The 23,420-nt window shown below is 47.9% G+C and overlaps 1 protein-coding gene across 2 annotated transcripts in view; it reads left to right on the top strand.

Moving 5' to 3' along the window:
- NRG2 (neuregulin 2) overlaps positions 1-22,050 on the top strand; it is a 185,129-nt gene extending 163,079 nt beyond the window's left edge. For both annotated transcript variants that reach the window (XM_086758761.1, XM_086758762.1), the window contains 5 exons: positions 12,331-12,433; positions 13,335-13,458; positions 14,754-14,881; positions 18,294-18,518; positions 19,753-22,050. In XM_086758761.1, the coding sequence (XP_086614887.1) occupies positions 12,331-12,433; positions 13,335-13,458; positions 14,754-14,881; positions 18,294-18,518; positions 19,753-20,410 (1,238 nt within the window). In that variant the 3' untranslated portion in view covers positions 20,411-22,050. The remainder of the gene's footprint in view (positions 1-12,330; positions 12,434-13,334; positions 13,459-14,753; positions 14,882-18,293; positions 18,519-19,752) is intronic.
- Positions 22,051-23,420: the final 1,370 nt, after the last annotated feature.

The following is a 23,420-nucleotide window of genomic DNA, read 5'->3' as shown; positions in this document are numbered from 1 at the left end:
ACAAGCCTTTGGCTAATCAAACTCCGTTGCTGCCATCAGGATGAGATGTCTCATCCTCCAGAGGTGCTGAGGGTGATGAGAGAAAATGCATAGGTTTAGCTGCCAGATGTGTCTCCTGAAGCCCTGGTAGAGGTACCTGCAGACTCACAGGTCACAGATGTCTGTGTCTGGCTGCCCTTGCACTAGTGAGAACAGAAGTTCACATCAAACTGTTGATCCCCAGCCTGAATGAATCCATAGCATTAGCACCAGGGGCCGTTTTGCCTTAGCAGTCAGATCTTCATCTCTGCTTGCACACATGGGTCAAAAGTTCAGCAATATCACAAAACAATCAGGAAGACTTTAATGAGAGCTTCTAGTGGGTACTGAAGACTCGCCCAACTGACAGCTGTCTTCTGGGTCCAGCTTCATAGGCATACTGATGTCTTGCAGCTCTTTCCAGAAGACAGAAGCATGTCCAAAATCATCCTTTTAAGAAAAAAAAAACCCAACAAACTATGCTGGCAGCTGAATTTCATAGCTGCCTATTCGATATCAGATCAAGATCCCAGATCAAGTTTCCTCCACAAGAAACTTTTCAGATATTTGTAAAAAACCTGCTGGAAATTTACTTTGGGCTGCCTGGTTGTAAAGGTTTTGTAGAAGACATTGGTAGCTGTCTCACTCCTGGTGAGGCTGAGATACTGGAAGTTAGACATCGTGAGCAGGAACATTTATACCTTGCCTAAGTCTGCACATTTGCAATTGTCGTAGTTCAGGCCCTATCGGGACCAGACTACGCAGTCTCTCTCTCACTCCCCTCACCCTCTGAGAGAACAGGGGGAGATAATATAAGAAAAAACAGCTCAAGGTTTGAGATAAGGACGGGGAGAAACCCTTAAAGTTACCATCACGGGCAAAACAGACTCGACTTGGGGAAAACTATTCATTTATTACTAAAACTAGCAGGAGAATGAGACAGGGAACAAGATAACCTCCCCCGACCCCTCCCTCTGCCCAGGCTTAACATTATCTCTACCACCTTCCCCCCCGAGCGGCACAGATGGGGAGAGAGAATGGGGGTTATGGTCAGTTCATCACACGTCGCTTTACGCAGCTCGTTCTTCGGGGAAAGAACTCCTCACATTCCTCCCCTGCTCCAGCGTGGGGTCCCTCCCACGGGCTGCAGTCCTTCGTGAAACTGCTCCGGCGTGGGTCATCTCTTCCACGGGGTGCACTCCCTCCAGAACGGCTGCCCCAGCGGGCCCTCCACGGGCCGCAGCCTCCTTCAGGCACCTGCCTGCCCCGACATGGGGTCTTCCATGGGCTGCAGGGGGATCTCTGCTCCTCCGTGGGCCTCCACGGGCTGCAGGGGGATCTCTGCTCCTCCGTGGACCTCCATGGGCTGCAGGGGGACAACCTGCTCCACCGTGGTCCTCACCACAGGCTGCAGGGGAATTCTGGCCAGGAGCCACATTACTCCTCCCCCTCCTTCTTCACCGACCTTGATGTCTGCAGCCGTTCCTCTCACAAGAAAAATTCTTCACAACAGGCTGGCAGACGCCTTTCAGGACCTTTTTGCATCTCATTCACATCTCATCTCCTCTCCACTTCTTGCAGCCGGGCCGGGCCAACTCGGGCCCAGTCACCGCCCGGCGGGAGGCCAGAGGGTGAGGGGTGCAAGGCCCACAAGGCTCGCGCCCCCCCGCTCTCTGCTGCCGCTCAGCTGCTTCACATCTTCTCCACTTTTTTTTTTTTTTTTGTTTTCCCCTTCTTAAATACGTTATCGCAGAAGCGTTATCAGGGAACATTCTGATACCAATTGGCTTGGCCCTGGCCAGCAGCGGATCAGCCCTGGGCCCAGCTGAGTCCACTGAACAAAGGGGAAACTTCTAGCAGTTTCCTACAGAAGCTACCACCTTAAGGTCCCCCTCAGTAAACAAAACCAGAACAGCAATTTATGGAACAATTTAGAAAATTGAAATTAAATTTCATGTTTATGCTTGTCTCTTGTCTGTGGAATCTGAAATTTCATCTTAACATTGCTATTTATCCTTCTCCGAAAATAATTGTCACAGATCTGGAGGACAAATGTCATACTACTCATGCTACTCATACTACTCATACTACTTGTTTAGTGAAACATTTTCATTTTCTACTTTGTGACCTAATTAAAGTTAAAGTCTGCAGCCTGCCTGTAAACATCCTAGAATAAAGCTGACATTCAGGTACAATGCAGTCTAGCATATTCTCCATTTTTATCTCACATTTCATTCTTGGTTTCTTTACAAATTGAATTTTAATTCACAGTTGGAGTCTTCCCACTGGTCTGCTTTGTAAGCACAGAGCAGCATTTTCTGCTGTCCATTGGGAGAGCAGGCTTTCTTTTCAACTTCAGGCTCTCCCAAGAGTCTGTTATTCATGCATCAAATCCCTTTTTCGAAGGGGAGAAAGATGACTACTCTTGTTGCATGGTGCTCAGTGTAGTCATCCCGAAATAGGGAAGAGAAGAACTTGAGCTGAGAAATCAGAGTCTTGCAGTCACAGACTGCTTGCAGTGGACACTGGCGTGAAAGCTTGTCCTCACTTCCCAGCTTGATATGTCTCACAGGGCTCCCTAACTGTAGCCATCAAAAGTTTAGTGTGACGGGTCTGACTCTTGATTGATTTGCTATGTGGCGGGGCATTTCACTTGCATTGGCGTTATGGATTCCCTCCAACAACAGATGACGAGAACGGGTATTTCCGAGATGAGAACCACCATTTGTTCCAGAGCATCCACTGCACTGTTACCGGGTGTGATCTGTGTAATGATCCCAGCAGCATGATTCCTGCCTTATCATCATACATTTCCTGTAGATTGGATGTCTGGGTCTTCCCATCAGTCATCTTTCCAAGAAAATTGCTGTCATAGAGCCCTTCCAGCCAGAAACGCATAAACTGTTTCTATTTGCAGTGTCTATATCAAGGTTTCTAGGCTGGAAACAGAATCACACATTTCCACAGTGGCACACAAACTGGCTCCAACGCTGCTGACTAACTGGGCGTGCAAGCAGAGCAGTGGAGGTTTATGAGGTGAAAGCCTTCTTATTTTTCAGAGGGATGGTCCCATTCACTCTAAAGTCACCAGGCTGCAGCTGGGGAGTGTTGGGCACCACCCTGACATGTAAAAGTGACCCTCCTGTCAGGTGGGCTTTGGACAGTTGCTCCTTACACTGAGATAAAGTGTCTGTGTGAGCAGATGGATGAATGTGCCACTTCAAGCTTTTCTGGGAAGGTCTTCTCTGCTCACTTAATTTATTCAGCAGTAGTTTCCTACCTGTGATTGCGATAGGAAAATTATAAGCAGAAAAATACTACTTTTTTTTTTAACTACCTTTCTGTTTCTTCCTCCATCTCTTGCTCATCTGAACCCTAAAACAATATTTAGCAGCATTTTAAATTCCACAAACATTCTGCAGCTTCCTTCTAATGACACAATAACCGCTGACTAGTTAATTACAGGGTGATGACTATGCTGTGGTATGGCTGGGTAATTACAAAGCATTTGTGGTTTATCACAGCAGGGTTATTCCTCTCCTCCGGACTGCAGTCCAGGTTACCCTTTGGGATCTCCCAAAGTTACTTGCATGCTAGCCCACAGCAGCTTGCTAATACCCTGTTGTTATGTATCTGGACTCTTGAGGCCTACCAAATTGTTTTTATTGATACAGTACTGGACAAGCTAAATGGCTGTGCAGCTTATGGAAAGTTTTCAGACTTTCTGTGCTTGGAGATCTCATGTATTGCCCAGCCCATGAGAGCATGGTGTCCTTTGTGCCCAGCGTCATGGGACTGTCCTGCATCGCTCCCTGCAGCCCCTGGGGGAAGCCTGGACCAGGGTGCTGCACGTGTTACTCTTGTCAATACATTTTATTATCGATAGTCTGTCTTGCTGGTCCTCAGATGTTAATTCTCCACTTTGTTTCATGCCTTGGAGCATGCTCTGTGACCCAGATACCCTGCTGGGGGACCCCATTGTGTTTGGGAAGAATAACGCATGTGGTAGCTAAATATGTCAATGGCATTCTTAGGCAACCTGAAGTCCACGTGAGCACAGGTCCAGTTTTCACAGCTGTTTGCTGAGGCTTTTGTCCTTCTTAGTCATCCTGTAAATCTGCAGTTCACTGAAAGCCATCTTGTCTATAAGGTTATTTTAGATTAGATGTTTTCATCTGTTCATATTTTAAAACAGGTAAAATACATTTATAGATAAAAACAGTCACAAATTCACTGCGGATCAAGTATGTGTAGGACTTTGTCTTCTGTCCAATGATGAGAAAAAAATTCATCACAAAATTTGTGACAGTGGGTCCATAGAGCACGTGCCTTACTGGTAGTGCCTGAATCCAACTGAATTTTTTTCTTTCAATCCATTTCAGCTAAATATCATCCTCTGGGGGACTTGAGTGTAAAGTCCATCCATCACTTGACTCTTCAGCAAGCCCTACTTTGAACAGTGGAGCGGTACCAATCTGGGTGATGAGATCCAACCTGAATCCCGCATAGGTGTGCTGCAGCTGAGACAAAGAGCGTGAAAATGAAACATTTTTGTCGTCTATTTCATGTATTTTCCCTGCTTTCCTTCCTCAATTTTCTCATGCTCACTGTCTTTCTCTGTTGGACAGCCTTCTGTCGTACATACAGTAGTTACGTATTTGAATATTTCCAAACTGCTGGTCCAGTTTTGCCTGGGATCAACACAAAAGAGCCTAGCTTAACTTTTAGGTATGAGAAATAACATAAATACTGCAAAGTAATCATTAAAGAGGCCAGTAGATACTTTTTCCTTACCTTGATGGCTGCATTGGGAAGAATAGGTTCTGTCTTAAGTTCAACATTCTCAGAAAGGTTCCACAGGTACATTTGGAATAAGGTTTTCCAAAAAACATGGCCCCACTTCACATAGTCTGGGGAGTCTGACAGCAGTTTGCTCAGCCCTAGCTCCCTGCCATGACCTGGGGAGCATGTGTGGAGTTCAGACAGAAGCTTGATGATGTGAGAAAAGTGATAAGCCATTTCCTCAGCCCAAAGCTACCATCTCAGTGCTGCATTGCTGTAATTTATTTGCCTCTGGATATATTGCTTCCAGTGGAGCTTCTTCTGTGAGAGCTGGAGAGTTCTACTGCACTCTGTCAGCACTCCTGGTGTGTATCTACAGATGGGATTATCCGTTTAATTTTAGCTATCCCAAAGGCTCCCTCTGCCTCAAGCCTGGGATGCAATATACCTCCCCATTGCAACCACCTCTATCAGCGTGGAGTGAATCACCTGGAGGAGCTGGAGGACTTTCCTGGACCTCATGCTCCCCTCTGCATGGTTAATGGCTGCAGAGGGGACTGTTGACCGAAGGTATCCAGGCATCCCCAGCAGCCAAATCTGCTAAACATCCAGTCTCACTGGGAGGGTGAGTAAAATGCAGGTGCTACAAGTCGTGCTGAGCATCTTCTCCACTTAGCAGCAAATATAAGCCAAAGCCTCTAAAGACATATTACTTTTCTTGATCAACCTCTTAAAAAAGCAAAGGAGACTTCTTTCAATCATGGTGCACAGCCAGAGACATCTTTTCCTCCAGACTAAAACAAATTGACAGGCTGAAAGAGCTGGGGCTGTTCAGCCTGGAGAAGAGGAGGCTCCAGGGAGACCTTAGAGTGGCCTTCCAGTACCTCAAGAGGCTACAGGAAAGATGGGGAGAGGCTGTTCAGCAGGGCCTGTTGTGACAGGACAAGGGGTAATGGTTTTAAAATAGAGGAAGGTAGATTCAGATTAGATATTAGAAAACGTTTTTTACAATGAGGGTGGTGGAACACTGGCCCAGGTTGCCCAGAGAGGTGGTGGATGCCCCATCCCTGGAAACATTCAAGGCCAGGTTGGACGGGGCTCTGAGCAACCTGGTCTGGTTGGAGATGTCCCTGCTCCTGGCAGGGGGGTTGGGCTGGATGGGCTTTGAAGGTCCTTTCCGACCCAAATCATTCTGTGATTCTATGATTCTGTGAAGTTGTTGTCTCTAGAAGGAATTTTGGTCTCTCAAACATGTTTGTTACCAAGCAGTATATTGTTAATATAAAATAGGCATGAAGTAAGCCATGTTTGTGAAGATGATACCCCTCTGCTCAACACAGAGGATTACATTTTGAAGCAATGTTTTTCCCAGAGCTGGGGCATCTTGTTAGCCTCTGGATTGTTGAATAAATTTGAACAGTGTCTTCTTTAGAGAAGTGACAAACCCTCCAAATCCCAACCTACTCTTGAAGTGTCTCCTCCATCACTCTCCCAGCACCAAGGGTAATACCTGCCCAGGCTGGGAGGAACTCCTGAGCAGGGAGGGGGACAGTAGCTCCCTCTTTGATGTGTTCAGTGAGGGGAAATACCAAGGCAGTGCCTTGCTTCTAATGCCTTACTGTGCTGGGACCACTTTTCTGCATACCATCAAACAGCTGATTTGCTATTATGATCAGTAGTGATAACAGAGGAGCAAAAAATGCCATGATGGCAATTTCAGTAGCTCCCAATATAGCTTCGATAATTTCTTTGCTTCTTGGAGGAACTTGAAGTGTCTGGGGGAATTTCCTGCCAGAAATGATAGAGCACAGCCTTGTAGATCCCACTGAGTGTCTCAACTGTGGCGTCAAAGCTGACAGTGAGGGGGGAAGAATCAGGAGTTGAGGGTTTGAGAAAGCCTAAAATGATGACCTAGAAGTATTGAGTAGCCATGGACATCAGATGCAGGACCACAGGCTGGGGTAAGGCTTCATCTGTCCGCAAAGCTACCAGCGTAGGCATAGGCAGGCGTGTGTTTTCCAGCTGCTGCATGGTTGCATGGTTTCTGTCCTGCTCAAGGAACTTGTAGCTAAGATCCAGTGAGCCAGCTGGCTGTATCTGCTCCACGGGGTTGGGGAGCCAAAATAAACTACAGTTCTGACCTGAGTGGGACAGTGGGAAGGCTAAAGGTCCTCAGGTCTTCTCTTTGCACAGGCGTTTCTGAGTTGGCAGAAAAGCGTGAAAATGTTCCGAATTGCACCCGTTTATAGCTGTAGATGTTGCGGCAAATCCTAAACCAGGGAGGAAATGTAGCAGTATGCAGCTATCAGATGGATCAATAGCATATGGATGAAGTTTAGTGTATCTCTGCACACTTTGTCACAGTGTCAGGTGAAACAGCGTGTTTAATGGTAGCAGGCCTTAGGAAAAGGTCAAGGCTGAAGGTGATAACCAAGAGAGTTAGGATGAAGGTGTTCTGTCCAGTTCTCTGCTGCCCACCACACTGTGTCCACATCACTGCAATTTGTACAAAACGTCTGTGAAAATGCATGGTAGAGTTTGCTGTTCCTTTTGCACAAATGTGAGATGTGAAGCAGAGAGCAGCTAGGTTTTGTGGCATTTGAATTACACAAAATAAAAAAAAAACACCGCCCCCAGAGCTGTCCCCCAAAAAAACCCCAAATATTAGCATTGATTTGAAGAGAAGAACCTGCTTTAGTTGAAACGTGTTTATATGTTCCATAACGATTAGTGCTAATTTCACTGCCCCACCCAAATTTTTGACAGCATTGCAAGAGAAAGCCAGTATTTCTGTACAGCAAAAAGCAGTTCCTATTGAAAACATAGCAAATAAATCTGGACATCTGCAAGATGCAAATGATCTTGTGTGCATGGTGACTGGGAACAGCAGAGCTCACTTTTGTGTATAATGATAAGTATGGAGAACTTTAATGTTTATGTAAGAAAATCTGTCTTTAGCTAAGGCCTGGACCAGGAAAATTACTAAAATTCAGGATACCTGTTTTGGCTAACTGGATTACTGATTCATCAGGCAAACTCTACTTTGCTTAGTGCTATCTCTGCAAGACGAACTGCAATCTCACTTGGTAATCAATATGAATCTGAAAGCAGATGCTCTGGTTTGTGCTTTTTTCGGCATGCTTATGGTTTCTAAAAAAAATGCAGAAGTGAAATTTCGAAGATTTGACTTGAGGGAGGCTTTCTGCCTGGTTTGCACGTTTAGATCTGCAAGAGATTCGTTGCCTTGCCCGGGCAATTAGCCACTTGCAGTGTCGGTGGTTCAACCGCAGACTCGTGCTGCCAAGAACAGCCCTCGCACAGCTGACGTGCTGTCAGGGGGTTTACAGGCGACGTTGCAAGATGACGTTGTATGTCCCAGACCAGAGTTGAGGTTGTGGGCGGCAGAAAGGTGCTGGCGGGCCTCAGGGCCCCGCGCAACAGCCCACACCTCTGTCTAAATGCACTCTTCTCGGGCGCAGGGCCTCCATGCGGAGAGGACCATGTGAAACCACACAGGGCACATTTTGCCTGGAGAAAGTGAATGAATGGTTTTTACCAGGTTCATGCAGTTGCAATGTGTTTTGACCTGTCAGGAGTTGTTTCAGAATAAGTGTACCTTTTTTTTTTTTTTTTTTAAACTGTGAATTCCATATCAAGTACTAACAAACATGGCTCATCTCAAAAGAATTCATAATTAACTAAAAGAATTCATAATTAACTTCCTCTGGAATTTGTTTGGGTCTTTCTTTACATAAGGTGTAAGCTCTGGTGGGAGTTTGAAATGCTCTGAAGCATGCACTGTCTTCTGTGTAACTGCTGCTGAGCCAACAGAAAAGCTAACCTGCTGTAACTGCACAGTGTGTTTGTGTATTAGAGATCTGACAGACCTGTTTTTCTTTTTCTCTTTCTCTTCCTTGTCTTCTTTCTGCATTGGCAGAGCATCTTGGATTTGAATTAAAGGGTATGGAACAACCATTCATTTATTAATCAGAAGCCATTAAGTGCTGCCCACATTATATTTATGGCTTTAATGGGATGATTAAAAAATCAGCTGTTCTGTTCTTTTCCCTGGCACCAAGATAGATGTTTGAATTGCAAAAAGAACCCCCAAAACAAAGCAAACCACCAAATCTAAATATAAACCTATAAAAATGCACGTGTATTTTTAGCAGCACTTTTTTCTTTGTTCCAAGCAGCAGCCTGGTGTGTGTGGCATGACTGGGACGTTACAGTTGCTATACGTCTCCTCATTCAACATGCTTTTGTGTATTTAACTGAAAAGGTGGAGTTTGCATCCATCCAAAAGGTTGCCAGCAGGCACCACTTGGGAGCAGGCAGACATTCCAGGAACGAGAAGGCAAGTTTTAGGAAGATCAGGGCTGTTGTGGAAATTGCTGTCCTAGACGCACCAATCTCCGCTGTATCCTAGAAGGGGTCAGGAAGAGCTTTGCCGTTCCTCCTCCCACAGCTAAGCAGCTTATTTCTGTTCTTGACAGGGAGGAAACTGTTCAAAGAAAGGTGGCATGAGGTGAGTTAGCCCAGAAAACAGTGAGCCCAGGGAAGTCAGTAGTCTCCCATGAGAGCGGAGAGTGTAATGCTGAGCATCGTGGTGGAAAAACACCGCAGTAACTTAAATGCTTTTAAAAATGCCCGCTTTGGGCGATTACTTGCTCCTGCCCAGTTGCTCCTAATCATGTTTTTTTTTTTCTTCCATTCTCCTCAGTCTGTTTTTAGAAATATATCAAGTATCTCTTGAGTAAGCACCTGGGAAATCAGATCCTTGAGGCTAGGTTTCCCTGGAGTGTAGAGGCCAACCACAGGGAAGGCTCAGTCAGATGAAAGCAGAGAGATTTGTCTTTATCACCGAACTTAGAAAGCCAGCAATGACAGCCAGAGCAGATCTTCACATGAAGACAGTTCAATTCCATTTGCTAGAGGTATGGGGCCACCAATCTTTCACTTCTGTATTCTGAATTGTCTTCAATTCAGATCCCTGAGGTGGAGGGACATGCACTAGCTGGAGCTGAGGAAACTGATCTCCTCTGGCTTTTGCATGCCTGATCCACTGGGACTGCTGTGTCACCCTCAGCAGTTCTTCCCTGCTGCAGAAAATGTGTGCATTTTGTGGTCAGGTGTTTCAGAGAAAGTGGTGCTGCTAATACTAATACACTTAAATAAACTTTAAAATTGAGGATTTTTGACATCCCTTTTTTGTTGACCTTTTGTCCTTTTCCTCATCCATTCTCAATGTCATCACAGAGCCGCACACATCCCGTTCCCTGTCTGCAGTCGTCTCTTCTCTGTCATCCGTCTTTCACTGTCATGTGTTGCTGTGACACCCATGGCTGGACTGTGATTCTGTCGTCATTACGTGGCACCACGTGGTTTGTTCATAGTGTTTGCTGCTGTAGCGTGACGATGCTGCTGATGAAGATGTGGTGTTTGTAGAGCATAGAGACACAAATGGACAAGTCCTGCTCCAGGATTTTACCTTCTCAAATACAAAATTGTAGTGTGCATTCTCTTGTATTTTCTTTCTGACACTGTTGGGATGTTTTTGTGCAACATGAAGATACTGTGTTATTGAGGATCCACTTTAATGAGATGTTAGGAGCCAAGTTAAATTACTGACAGCAAGTCATTTAATTTTTAGTTTTGCAACAGTGATGGACAGCCTCACACTTCACTGCTTCACATAGCAGAGCTGTCAGCTCATGGCAGAGGTTAAATCTGCATTTCTGATGACCTGAAACATTCCCTGTAGAGTTCAGGTGAAGGTTCAGGACAGTCAGGCATGCCAGAGTCCCATGGTCACACAGTCACCACTACAGAGGCTGTGATTTGAGCCTCAGGTGAAAAATTTTGTCATGTAGGTAATAGGTTTAAAAAAAAATCCAAACAAAAATACCCACATTGTTTTGATGGCTTTGTGCTTTCTCCCTTCTCCATGGTTCAACAGGAATGATTTATGCTTGGAAAAAAAGTCTTACCAAAAATATAGCTGGGGAAGAATCTTTGAAAAAATTGGCTTGATGGATGGGTCCATGGTGAAAATTGACCTCCTGCCCAGCCTTTTTGGTAAAAGTATTTTTTGCTGAGTAGTAGCAAAATTCTTGCCCAGTGCCATCTGAAACCAGGACACGATCCTAACTGGTTGTCCTGATTCTGATAAAATCTCTGAAACTCCTGTCTGGAGGAAAGAGCTGTACAGCTGGAACTGAGGTCCCAGAGGTGTGCAAGAGCAAGAAAACTTGTCTGCCATGGTTGCTGGTGCCTGGAATAGGGCGACTGTGCAAGGGAAGTACATCACTGAAGATGTTCACCCCAGAGGGGTTTCTTTTCCCATGCCAGCTCCACCTGGTTCCTTGTAGTAGAACACAAGGAGTAGAAGGTCAGCCAGAACCCAAACTCCCTGCTATCAGCAGGATCCAGGCCATACGGGCTCTGGCTCTGAGGATGTGCAGTAACTTTCAGCCCAAGTGAGATCCATGACCTGTCGTTCCTGGTCCACACCACCGTGAAGCTGGAGTCTGGATGTCACCGAGAAGACCACCTGCTCTGGCGTAGCTGCAGAGGAGGAGGAGGTGTCCTTACCATGCAATTGCTGCCTAGCTGTAGTTCAGTTACACTGCAGGTGACACCCTGGCATTTCCCTGGGGCTTCGATTAGTGTGAACGAATTACCCCGCTTCCAGCGTGGTCTGAGTTTTGATTCAAGTGACTGACTTTTCCGATTTGAAAGGTGGTTCGTCCATGACAAACAGTGATCTCTGAGAGAAGCAGCAGCCACATACTGCTTGAATTTCGTGTGTGCATCTGAGCTACCTGGTGCAATGGAATTAATCACTTCCTAGGGTTTCATTAAAAATCCATAATTGTAATTTGTTACTGTATTTTAATTACTCCACTTCCTTGTCTTTGTCTAATGCACTGTCACTTTTCCATCTTCATTCTGCTTTTTGACTCTTTTAGGATGTCCCTTTCAGCACCTACATGCTTTGGGGCCTGTTGCTCGGTGGTTTCTAGCATGCACCGAGCTCCAGGGCATGCAGCTGCTGCAAGGAAAAGGCATTCTGAGTCCGTCAGAGCAGAGAGCCTGTGATGAGAGCATCACAGGGCATGTGTGTACGTGGTGAGTGGGGGATGCTTGGGGACTTCCTCGGTAGGCTACTTAAGGTACCAAGAAGGAGGGAGAGGAGAGTCATGGGGCTTTTTGAGCTTAGTCGCTGAGTTACATTGCTGGAAAAGAAGTTGAGAAGCATACTTGAGTGCAGAAAGAGGGAGCTACTGAGCCAGAGAGGGCTAAGATGCAGAGAGACAAAAAGAGTGAAGGTCTCTTGAGGGGTGAGTAAGGTTGGGTCGGCTGGTCTGAGATTTGGGGCAGCTATTAGAGACAGGCAGGGGATTGATAGGAGGTCTGACCGAGCCCTGTTCTCCATCTTACCCTCATGCAGTACTGGTTCCTGTGCAGCCAGATGCATCCCTGGTGCTGGAGCCCATTCGTAACTGGTTTCTTTCTCTCCATTTGCAGAAGCAGAAGAGCTCTACCAGAAGAGAGTTTTAACCATCACGGGAATCTGTGTTGCCTTGCTTGTGGTGGGCATCGTCTGTGTGGTAGCTTACTGTAAAACCAAGTGAGTATGGGTGGTGAACAGACAATAACTGGCCAGAGGTTACTGAGTGGCTGTGTTCCTGCTTCACACCTCCATGCTCCTCTCCCAAATGCTATTTTAAGGAGATGCTGGGCTGTAGTATTCCTGGGAAGGAATTGAAGCCATCTACCAGGCTCCATCTGAGCAGGATGTTTTCCTGGGACCATTTGCTTATCACGTGAATCAGCATTGTTTTGCCCAACCAGGTGATGCTGTGTGACGGGGAACAGCTGGCCCCCAGGACAGCAGATCGTCTCCTGACAGCAGAAGCACATAGGGCTGTTGTGCAGCAACTGTAGGGTCATCTATGCACATTTCAGGGACTTTCAAAGCAATCAAAGTAACAAAGGCTTGGGGACCTCTTTTATGGCCAACCTCCCCTTTTTCCATACTCAGCCTGCACCTCACCTGAGTTCAGGGTGCCCCGCGACACAGGTGGTCTTGTGGAGTGGATGCCCTGCGAGGGGCGCAGGCAGGCTTTGTGCTTAATGTAGGACAGGTCAAGTGCCTTGCCACCAAGGCTAAACCCCAACCTGCTTACCCTTTCCCTTCTCCCCACCTTTCTGCTCCACTCCCAGCCCCATGGTGCCCCTGGCTCCACTGCATTGTCCTGGGCCTTCTCTTGCAAAAGGGAACCCTGGACCCAGCTTCCCAAATCGCTCATAATAAGAAATGTTCACCTTTTTTTGAAAAAGCAGCAGAAGGTAGCAAATATTGAATGCCTTGTTTCTTCATGTTTTCAGCTTTCCACAAACACTACTGAAAGATCAAGTGTGTCTGAGACTTACCTTCTCTATCTCCTGTTTTCCCCAGTTGACTCGGGGGGGAGAGCACCCCATGAGATCAGTCTTCCTAATAGATTTTTTTCCTTTCTTTTTTAAAGGAAACAAAGAAAACAAATGCATAATCATCTACGGCAGAATATGTGTCCTGCCCATCAGAACAGGAGCCTTGCGAACGGGCCAAGCCATCCACGTTTGGATCCTGAGGAAATCCAAATGGCTGATGTAAGACTTTTGTCTCCGTCTCTCTGGTTTACTGAGTGCCTGTCTTCTGCCAGGGTTTCATGTGGATGTGTAAGCATACACACCTGTGTGCATGTGTGTGAGGAGCAAAACAGTAACAAACTTGAATGAAAAGATAAGGTTCTGCATAGAAACACTTTCAAAAACAAAACCTGAAGGGAAATGTGATTTTACCTGGAAGCACTGAGGATGAGATTAAGGCACTCAGGTCGGGCTTGTTTTAATGAATCAAGTGTGATCCTGTTTTCCTCTCTGAGAGATGCTCCCGATGTTTCCCGTTTATTAAGCTATCTCGTCAAGCCCCACTTTGCGGCATGATGAGTGATTGGCATGGCAGTGGCCCGAGCTGCTGTGGTGACCATGTTGTGCTAAAGCACGTGGTGATCTGGTCAGCACCGTGTTAGCCCATCTACCTGTACCAAGAGAAGCTTCCTGGGCAAGGTGAGATGTCCTGGTGGGATGCCAGTGTCATAGCAATGAGAACCATCTAAGAATTTAGGACTGGATCCAGAAGAGCAGTTCAGCCACTCTCATGACTTCAGTCACATAAGATTCCCATCAAACTCCATGAACTCAATAGGACCATCAATGTGCATAAGACCCTTGCTGAACCGAGGCACTGAAAGGGTCAGAAGAAGGGAGGGGGAAGGCAGACTCAAATAGAAAGAAGTACTGATGGAAATGAGTACAATGAGTCAGTTGTGTCACCCTTTGGATGCTAAAATTTAGCTAGGTTGAATCCCAGCCATGAAGGAAGAGGGAAAGGGAATTTCTGAGAACCACAGCCCTGTGGCCCAGAAGTACTGACTCTTCTACTCAATAGAGAGCTTATTGTCCCTGTGAATAGCAGGGTTCTTGCTAGGTGAAGGGATATCTCAACATAAATATTTGGATTACACCTGGTGTTTCTGTAGGACTTGTATCTTTGGCAGGTCTCATGTGGTTGTCTTTTTGCTGGTACTCTGTTGGGTGTGTAACCTCCTGTGAGCAGGGATATTTTTCTGCTCAGTAGCTGCATGTGGTACCACTGTCCTCCAGGGAACCCCTTGGCTCTTCCTACCCTTCTGCAGTCCACATACCATGGCCCTTTTCCAACATCCAAACTGCAGAGGCAGAGAAGAGCCTCCAGTCTCCTTGTCTCCTTCTGCGGGGTGTGGAGCTGCCGTGTTCACGCAGTCCTCATTTGATTTCACCAGAAATAATCAAGCCAGCCAAATTTGGCTGTGGCAGTGCTGGCAAGCTGTTGGCTGATATATGTGAGTCTTCATATTTTACAGTATATTTCTAAGAATGTTTCTGCCACCGAGCATGTGATCCGAAGGGAAACAGAAACAACATTTTCGGGAAGTCACTCCTGCTCCCCATCTCATCACTGCTCCACAGCCACTCCAACGTCCAGCCAGAGGTGATGTATACCATGTACCCCTGAACTTTCTCTTGCTGTTTGCGTTAGGATGCTGTGAGATTCAAAGCCACTAAAAGGTTTTCATTCCACCTTCCTTTCTGTTTTTGCTTGTTGTTTGGCACTGCTGGCATATGGGCCATGCTGACACTTCAGATCCTTGCTGGCACAGCTAATTAGTGAGAGGTGTGAAAAGGTGTGATCCTTGACCTGCAACGAGGTGCCAGCAGGAACCTGCAGCGCTAACATAGCTGGAAAGCAGGAGGAAGTGAAATTATGCTTTCATGCTTTGCACAGACAGAAACAGGAGGATGCATCTAGGAAAGGTTTTGCAAGTTGTGTTTGCAACCACACTGGACACCTGCAGTAGCTCATGAAGCACACACAAGCTATTCATTTCATGCTTGATATATTTAGAATGTATTTGCCTTGTGGAAGGCAAGCTACACAAAATATTTTGGCCAATTCCTGAAAGTTAGGGTCTGACTTGAGAGTCACAGGGTTGGTTTTGGTTTTTTTTTGCCAGAAAAAAAACACTCGTGTGCAATTTATCACAGTCCAAAAAATTGCTTTGGAATCTCAGCCCCTGAGGTGGTGGCACCTCTTTCACTGGAAGTCTTTCTGAAGCTCTCAGGAAAACTGGGCCTAGCAGGAAAGTACCAATAATTCTTGCTACACAGGATGAGCTATTATTTTTTTACATTTCAAAATAGCCATTGAGAGGAAGAACAGCATGGCTCAGAAGCTGAAGTTCTCATGGTTTTTGAGAGCATTTAAATGGAGCTTCCCTATTTTTATGATGTCCAGAAAAGTCCTTCCAATGGTCTAGAGAAAATCCTGTGCTGTTTTGTGGATGTTCAGAATCTTCCTCTTACATAGCTCTTGTGCTTCTTCCAGTAAGTGACGGTGTTTCCCTAGGAGAGCACTTGCCTTTGAAAAGAGACTGCGAGGGGCCATGTTTACAGCCTGTCAGTGACATATAGACCACATTGTGTTGACTTTATAAAGCAAAAGATATCTTGGCTTATTTACTTTGTTAGTCCAATGTGTTTGTCTCCATTCGTCCAGGAAGTAATGAAACATTTCAGCTAAAGCTCAAATGTGGCTCCTGGCAGATTTCTCCAGGGTTCAGTCATTCGTCAGGGATGAGCAAGTACTCTCGGTGTACGATGTGTCAGATCGACTTCAGATATTGAACTGAGGTTTTCAGGTGAATTCCTCCCCAGACGACTCTGGTTAGATGTCCAACAAGTAGAGAGGGAGCCAAGGATGACTTGCTGACTGCCTTTGGGGACATCCTACACCTGGTGAGCAAGGTGGTGTGTTCTGAATTGGTGCTCTGCAGCCCAACGCTGGCTAGGTGTGTGCAAGCTTGAACCAGGCGCGCAGAGACTCCTGTGCCTGCGGAGCTGCACCTTGGTGGCTGTCCATACACACTTCGAAATCCTGGGACTCTGAGGCCATCTCTGGGCACTTCCTAAAGAGGCAGAGGTGTGTCTGGAGGGCAGCACTAACACCTGACAGCTGTGGGGAGGCACCTCGCTTGCACAGCCTCTGGACCTGGCTACCTGCCACCTCATCTTCCGGAGTCAAGTGCAGTGAGCAGGTGTTTCTTGAAGTCATGCCAGAGGCAAACTACTGGCATAATGAGGCTCCATTTTACTTGATCACTAAATGAGAATGCTGTTTGAAGTTATAAATGAGTGTGGCAGTGGCAGCTGAGCATGTGCCTGGAGCCATCAATAATTAACAAGTTCTTGGGAAGTCTTAATGAGGCCTGCTCTCCTCTGCAAACCCCTATCCAAAATCCTCTGCCGAAATAGCTCCATCAGGTGCGGTTTGGGAGCTCAGAGCTGTTGCTGTAACGGATCACTGTTTCTGTTACGCAGAGGGGTCAGCCCGGTGGCCGTCGCATGAGTGGGCCCCCAGTGTGCGCATGGCTGCGTGCATCCCCGGTGAGTCCTTGCAGGACGTCTTCTTTGCACCAAGCCTAGGGCAGGGGCAGCTCCAAGTGCTGAGCAAGGTCTAGCCAAGATGTCATAGTTTTTGTCTAGCTCCATGCACGCATTTTTGTGCCTTTTATAAACCAGCGGAAATTGGACATCTGGATCTACCTTTGGTATGCTTTTCTCTGTTGATTGCACAGTAATTTTGAGTGTTTTCTTCTGGTAGCATTTCTGAAGGGACTGTCACTTGGCAATGCAGATGGCACATTTGAAGATCTTTTGTGGACTTGCCTTGGCACGGCCAGTGTTTTGCTCTACACTCAAAATGCTTTGCAAGCGCAAAGCAGAATTGCTTTGGCCACCCTCCAGAGGCTGTCCCATCCTGTCCAGGCCATCAGGAAGTGGTGTGTGAAATACCCAGTATGCACTGGTTTGCATTTCTTTACGCTCTAACTGTAGCATTGTATAATAGTTTGGGTTGGAAAGGACCTTCAAAGATCCAGTCCAACCCATCAGGTTGCTCAGAGCCCTGTGCAGCCTGGCCTTGACTGTTTCCAGGGATGGGGCATCCACCACCTCTCTGGGCAACCTGGGCCAGTGTTCCACCACCCTCAGCATAAAAAAATTTTCTTATGAAATCTGAATCTTGTGAATCTTATAAATCTAATGAAGTCTTTCCTTATGAAGTCTGAATCTGCTTCGTTCATTTTAAAACCATTACCCCTTGTCCTATCACAACAGGCCCTGCTGAACAGTCTCTCCCCATCTTTCCTGTAGGCCCCATTTAGGTACTGGAAGGCCGCTCTAAGGTCTCCCTAGAGCCTCCTCTTCTCCAGGCTGAACAGCCCCAACTCTCTCAGCCTGGCCTCACGGGAGAGGTGCTTCAGCCCTCTGATCATCTTCGTGGCCTCCTCTAGATCCTCTCCAACTGGTCCATGTCCTTCTGATGTTGGGGGCTCCAGAGCTGGACGCAGTGCTGCAGCTGGGATCTCACCAGAGTGGAGCAGAGGGGCAGAATCCCCTCCCTTGACCTGCTCGCCACGCTGCTGGGGATGTAGCCCAGGGTGGGGTTGGCTTTCTGGGCTACAAACAGGCATTGCCAGCTCATGTTGAGCTTCTCATCCACCAGTACTCCCAAATCCTTCTTCACAGGGCTGCTTACAATCCATTCCCTGCCCAGCCTGGATTTGTGCTTGGGATTGCCCGAACCCATGCTCAGGAGCTTGCACTTGGCCTGGTTGAACTTCATACATCCAAGAAGAGGCAAAGAAAGCAAACCAAAGGCAGGGTTGGGAAGTTGGGGATCGCTGGCCAGGTATATCCTAGTGAGAGTGAGAAAGAGGACACTAGTGCAGAGCAGAGTGTGAGCTGGGTCTGCATGTGGCTTTTTGGAGAAAAAAGCCACATGCAGGCACACCTGCATGGGTGGGGATTCCTTACTCACTGTCCATGTGGGGTTTGGTCCACAGACATGAAAGCCACACGTGGAGCTTGGAGCGGACAGAGAGCCTGACTTCGGATTCCCAGTCTGGGATAATGCTGTCCTCGGTGGGAACCAGTAAATGCAACAGCCCTGCGTGCGTGGAGGCACGGGCTCGCCGCGGAGCTGCCTTCTGCATCGAGGACTCGCGGAGGCCCATGACGCAGTATCGTGACTCAGTGGATTCTCTGCGGGATTCACCACACAGCGAGAGGTCAGACCCCACTGCTGGGTGCCGCCCCAACGCAGCAGATGTGAGCTGTGCCAAACACAGAAATGTTTGCCCCTGCCCAGCCCTAGAGCAGCAGCTCCAGCTCTGTTCCTACTAAAGAAAGCCACTGCCCCAGGAAGCACTGCACTGTGCTCACCTGGTGGCAACATAGATTTGAAGAACAGGGATGAGAGGAGTGGAAAAATACCTGGCTGAAGTCAGCACCTGGTGAAATAAAACTGGCTGAGATAGTGGGTGATGACCAAACCCTGGCTGGCTTGGTGGGGTGGCAGCTCAAGCAGGATCTGGCCCTCAGGTATATGGGGAAATATGTGTGTCATCCTGGACAGCCTGGTGAGCAGGCACACGGCCTTGGAACAGGGCTCTGTATGACCCAGCTCTCTGGAGAGCACAGCTGCAGAGCCGAGACACCATAGGGCAGTGAGAGGCTTCAACTCATCCTCTTCTTGAGTCTGGCTCCTCATGGTGCAGAAGCATGTCTCTACTCTTGCTCCAGCCCTTTGTGGTGGCCACTTTGGGACAGTTACCGTTCAAGGCAGTGGGACTTGTCCCTGGGGCAGAGGAGAAAGGCAGCACCTCCTGCTCTCTCATTTCTATCCCTGGTCTGTTCAGGCAGGCTGACCCTGCTTGTGCAGGCGCCTCATACTTCACCAGACACACAGGCAAAAAGGCAGTGGACAAGCTGAGGAGCCTGAGCAGCCTGAAATGAGCAAAGACACCAATTGACACTCTGGAGAGGAAAGGAAAGCTGCTCCTTAGAAAGAGATGATGTCAAAGGAAGGGCTGGAGAGGGGCTGGACCAGACCAGGCTTTCCCCATCTGTCACCTGAGCAGGGGGAGGGCATTTTGGGGACCTTCCTCAGAGACAAGCCTGGCAGCTCTGGAGGGGAGAGAAAGCAGTTGGCGGGCAAATGAAAGGCAGGGAAGTCTTGACTCAGCCTGCTGGGAGATGCTGCAAGTTTTGCAGCGATGCAGGGTGGGAACTGCACACTGAGTCCCTCAGGATAGCCAGTCCTAGGATGCACGGTGCGTGGTGCCCACTGAAGCCGGCAGCTTGGCACAGCAGTGCAACATCCCTCTGCCTAGTTCCCCATGAGATGCTGAGCTCCAAGACCAGGTGCGCTGGAGGCCTGCACCAGGTGTTCGGCAGGGTGTGAGTGCAGCTGGAGGTTTTTGGGGTTGTTCGGTGTCCAAGTGGAGGTGTTGCTTCTTTCAGGTACGTGTCAGCCCTGACCACACCAGCACGCCTGTCGCCTGTCGACTTCCACTACTCGATGGCTGGGCAGGTGCCCACCTTCGAGATCACCTCCCCGAACTCAGCGCATGCCGTCTCCCTGCCGCCGGCAGCCCCCATCAGCTTCCGCGTGGAGGAGCAACAGCCCCTCCTGCGACGGTACCAGCTCCCCTTCCAGGACACGCAGAGGTACGACAGCTACTACCAAAGGAAGACCTACCTAAACGACAGCATGGGGAGCCTGCCTTCCAGCCCCTTCCGCATCACGGAGGATGACGAGTATGAGACGACGCAGGAGTACGTCACAGCGCTAGAACAGCCAAAGAAAACAGCCAGCAGCAACAGGCGATGGAAAAAATCCAAACTGAACGGGCACGTCCCTCACAGAGCCAGAGCCGTCCGGGACTCCTTCTCCTTGAGCAGCGCCTCTTACAGTGAGTCTGACGAGGAGCTGGTGGCTGAGAGCACCCCCTTCCTAAGCACTCAGAACAATGAGGCGGCACACACAGAGTCGCCTGCGCTCCACCAGCCGGGCGACAGCCGGACTCACTACTCCTGCAGCAGACACAGCACTCACGGAGAGAGTGGGCGCAGCAGCCTGGCGCACATGACGCCCAAACCGGACCCGGATCCTCTCTAGGCGCCTCCCAAACTCGTGCACCCGCAGACGTAACCCATATGGAGGAGGCGGAGGAGGGAGACAAGACAAAACAAAAGAAAAATAAATATTTTTATTTTATATAAAAGAGGGAAAAAATATAACAAATAAAATGTTTTATTTTCATTTTAGCAAAGTTGTCTTATAATAGCTAATGGCAATGACTTTTTTATAGGGAATCTCTATTTATATGTAATGTCTTGATTTACAGCTTCCGAGAAAAAAATAATAAAAAAAAAAGAAGAAGAAAAGAAAACAAACAATAAAGTTAAAAAAAAAAAGTGGGCCAATTTTTGACTACTTAAAAATAGAAAACAAAACTATCGTGGTGCCTTTTGCTGTATGCTAGCGCTGGGATTCATGCCGAGGATTCTGTTTCAGTAGCATTTTTAAGGTCATAGATTTTTGTTTGGGAGACAACCTGCCACAAGGCCACTCTTCTGCCAGAAGAAAACAGCCTCACCACTTTGCCCTGTACCCTGCTATTAATGATCTTATTCTTTAAGGTATCATTTAAACATACATCAAGGACATGAGTAGGAGCATTTCCATTATCATGTCTAATGGGGATCTGTCTTGTCCTGTAAAATACTTGTATTTTTGCTTAAATCGTGAGAAAAAGAAACCCAACAGCACTGTACTGAAATGCAGAAATAATGTTTCTTTTGCCACACAGGTAGAAAGAGAAAATGAAGTCACGCAGCAGCAGCCGCCCTTATGATATGGCTCTAAACCTTTGGCCATTTCACCTGTGGTCTGAAGTTGGGTTGGCCAAGTTTGTGGTCAAACAAGGCAGACACCCATGTGAACATGATGGAATAATACCCTCTTAGATATGGTTGAATCCGGTTCACTGAAGCCAGCCCTGGCAGGCAGGTGGCCCTGTGTGGTGGTCTCAGCGGGGTGGTCTCCGTTCAGCTGTGGTGCCCTGTGGCTGCATTGCCGTACCGGTGCTGTGCTGGCCGCCGCGTCCCCTTGACCAAGCTCGGTGCCACATGCCATGGTGCCGTAGGGCTGCCGAGGCTGCGGTGTCCTGCGTGTCGCGCTCGGCCGTGGTTCAGGCAGTGCTGGGAGGACAGCCGGAGGGTGGCCCTGTGGCCCGAGCATGGCCACGGCTTGCCCCAGACGTCATGCCAGGCAGCTGCCAGCCGTGCTACCCCAGGGTTTGGTAGGAACCTGAGCACATTTGGCCCTGCTTGTCACCACCACGTTGGCCAGGAGGGGCCCTGCCTGGGGCAGCCCAGCGAGCTGATTCTTCTGTACTGCCGTGCCATATGTTGTAAAGACAGTTGTTACCGCCACGTCTTGCCATCAATGATGGACGTTGTGTTTCCGAACTCGGAGCAGCTCTGGCCATTGGCTCTGTGGTGCAAAGAGACAGTCCTGCGTGTCCAGGTGGCAGAGCATCCCCATGGAAGTGCCCCTCTCTCCTCAGTTCTCTGCAGCTAACCTGTTTACATTGTAGCCTGACTTTTTTTCTTTTTATATTTTTACTTCTGCATGTCCTTTGCATTTCAGATACTGTAGATTGGATGCATGGTGAAGCTGTGACTGAGAAGATAATACAACAATTGACAGTGTATTTCATTTAACTTTTAGCAATAAAGTAACTAAACCCTCTATTCCTCACTCATGATGGGGTCAGATAGAAAACTCTGCTAATTTGTCACAAGATGATTGTCAAAGTTTGCTCTGGATTGTTTGAATGTCAGAACTCTCGACTGTTTAACACTTGAACATTTTTTATATTATAAATAAAATAAGAAATAACAAGCTGTCGGCTGCATTAGTCTCAGGCAATGCGAGGAGTAAAGGGGCAGCTGTGACAGGTACCATGCAGTTGAGATTAGAAGAGACTTCTGGAGGTCATCTGGTCCAACTGCCCTGCTCAACCAGTTCACCCAGAGCCAGTTGCCCAGGACTGTGCCCAGTCAGTTTTTTAATATCTCCAGGGTTGGTGATACCACAACCTCTCTGGGAAATCTCTGCCAGTGCTTGATCACCCTCATAGCAAAAAAGTATCTTCTTGTGTTCAGACTGAATTTCCTCATTTTTAATTTGTTCCCATTGCCTCTTGTCCTGTCCCTGGACACTACTGAGAAGAGTCCAGCTCCCTCTTCTTCATTCCCTCCCATCAGGTATTTATACACATGGATAAGGTTCCCTTGAGCCTTCTCCAGGCTGAACAGTCCCAGCTCTCACCACCTATCCTCAAATGAACAATGCTCTGGTACCTTAAACATCTTTATGTCCATAAAGACACGGAGGTAGGTGGTTTTTTACCTGGCATGGACCTTTGACCTTCACTGCAGGGGCCAGGAATGGAGGCTCACTGAGGTGAGTGGATGCTACCCATGTCTCCTGGGGGAATGCCATTCTCCTCCACCTGCAGACAGGAGATCTCCCTTCACTCCACCTGTGGAAGCTTTCTGCTGTGCCAAGAAAGGCCAAGATGCATGGCATATGCTTCACATGCTGGCACCAATTTCAGTGACTTTTGAAGTAGAGTGGAGATGTGTTGGGTGCAGTTCTGCAAGTGCTGTGCCACCATGCAGCATCTGCCCAGCCACAAAACAGGTCCCTTCTTCAGCACTTCCATGGCAAGTCTGTGTTTCTGGCTAGCCTCCATGTCGGGGAATCACTGAGAATATAGTGTATTCACAGGAAGCACAGTTCCTGAGATTGCATCCCTGGCTCAGTCCAGCTCAGACCCTTGTTCCTGCTAGTGAGATGACAAACAGGTGCCCCAAAGTCCCAGCTGAACTCACTTAATGGGAGAGGGATCTCTTACACACTGGTCCTTTCAAGTGAAGACTTATCTGAGTCGACCCCATAGAAATGCACAGAGCCATGAGAGAAGTCCCTGATCCCCACAATGATGCCCATGCTGGAGGACAGGCTAAGCTGCTGCACACGCACAGCCTGGGCTTCTGCTCCAACACCCCCAGGTTGCCCATTGCCTTAGAGCTGACCTGCCTGGGTCACAGGCCAC

This window comes from Chlamydotis macqueenii, chromosome 14 (genome assembly GCF_036417535.1).
Source record: "Chlamydotis macqueenii isolate bChlMac1 chromosome 14, bChlMac1.mat, whole genome shotgun sequence".
Taxonomy (NCBI): domain Eukaryota; kingdom Metazoa; phylum Chordata; class Aves; order Otidiformes; family Otididae; genus Chlamydotis; species Chlamydotis macqueenii.
Note: the sequence above shows the minus strand (reverse complement) of the source record. Positions and strands in the feature narration are given on the sequence as shown.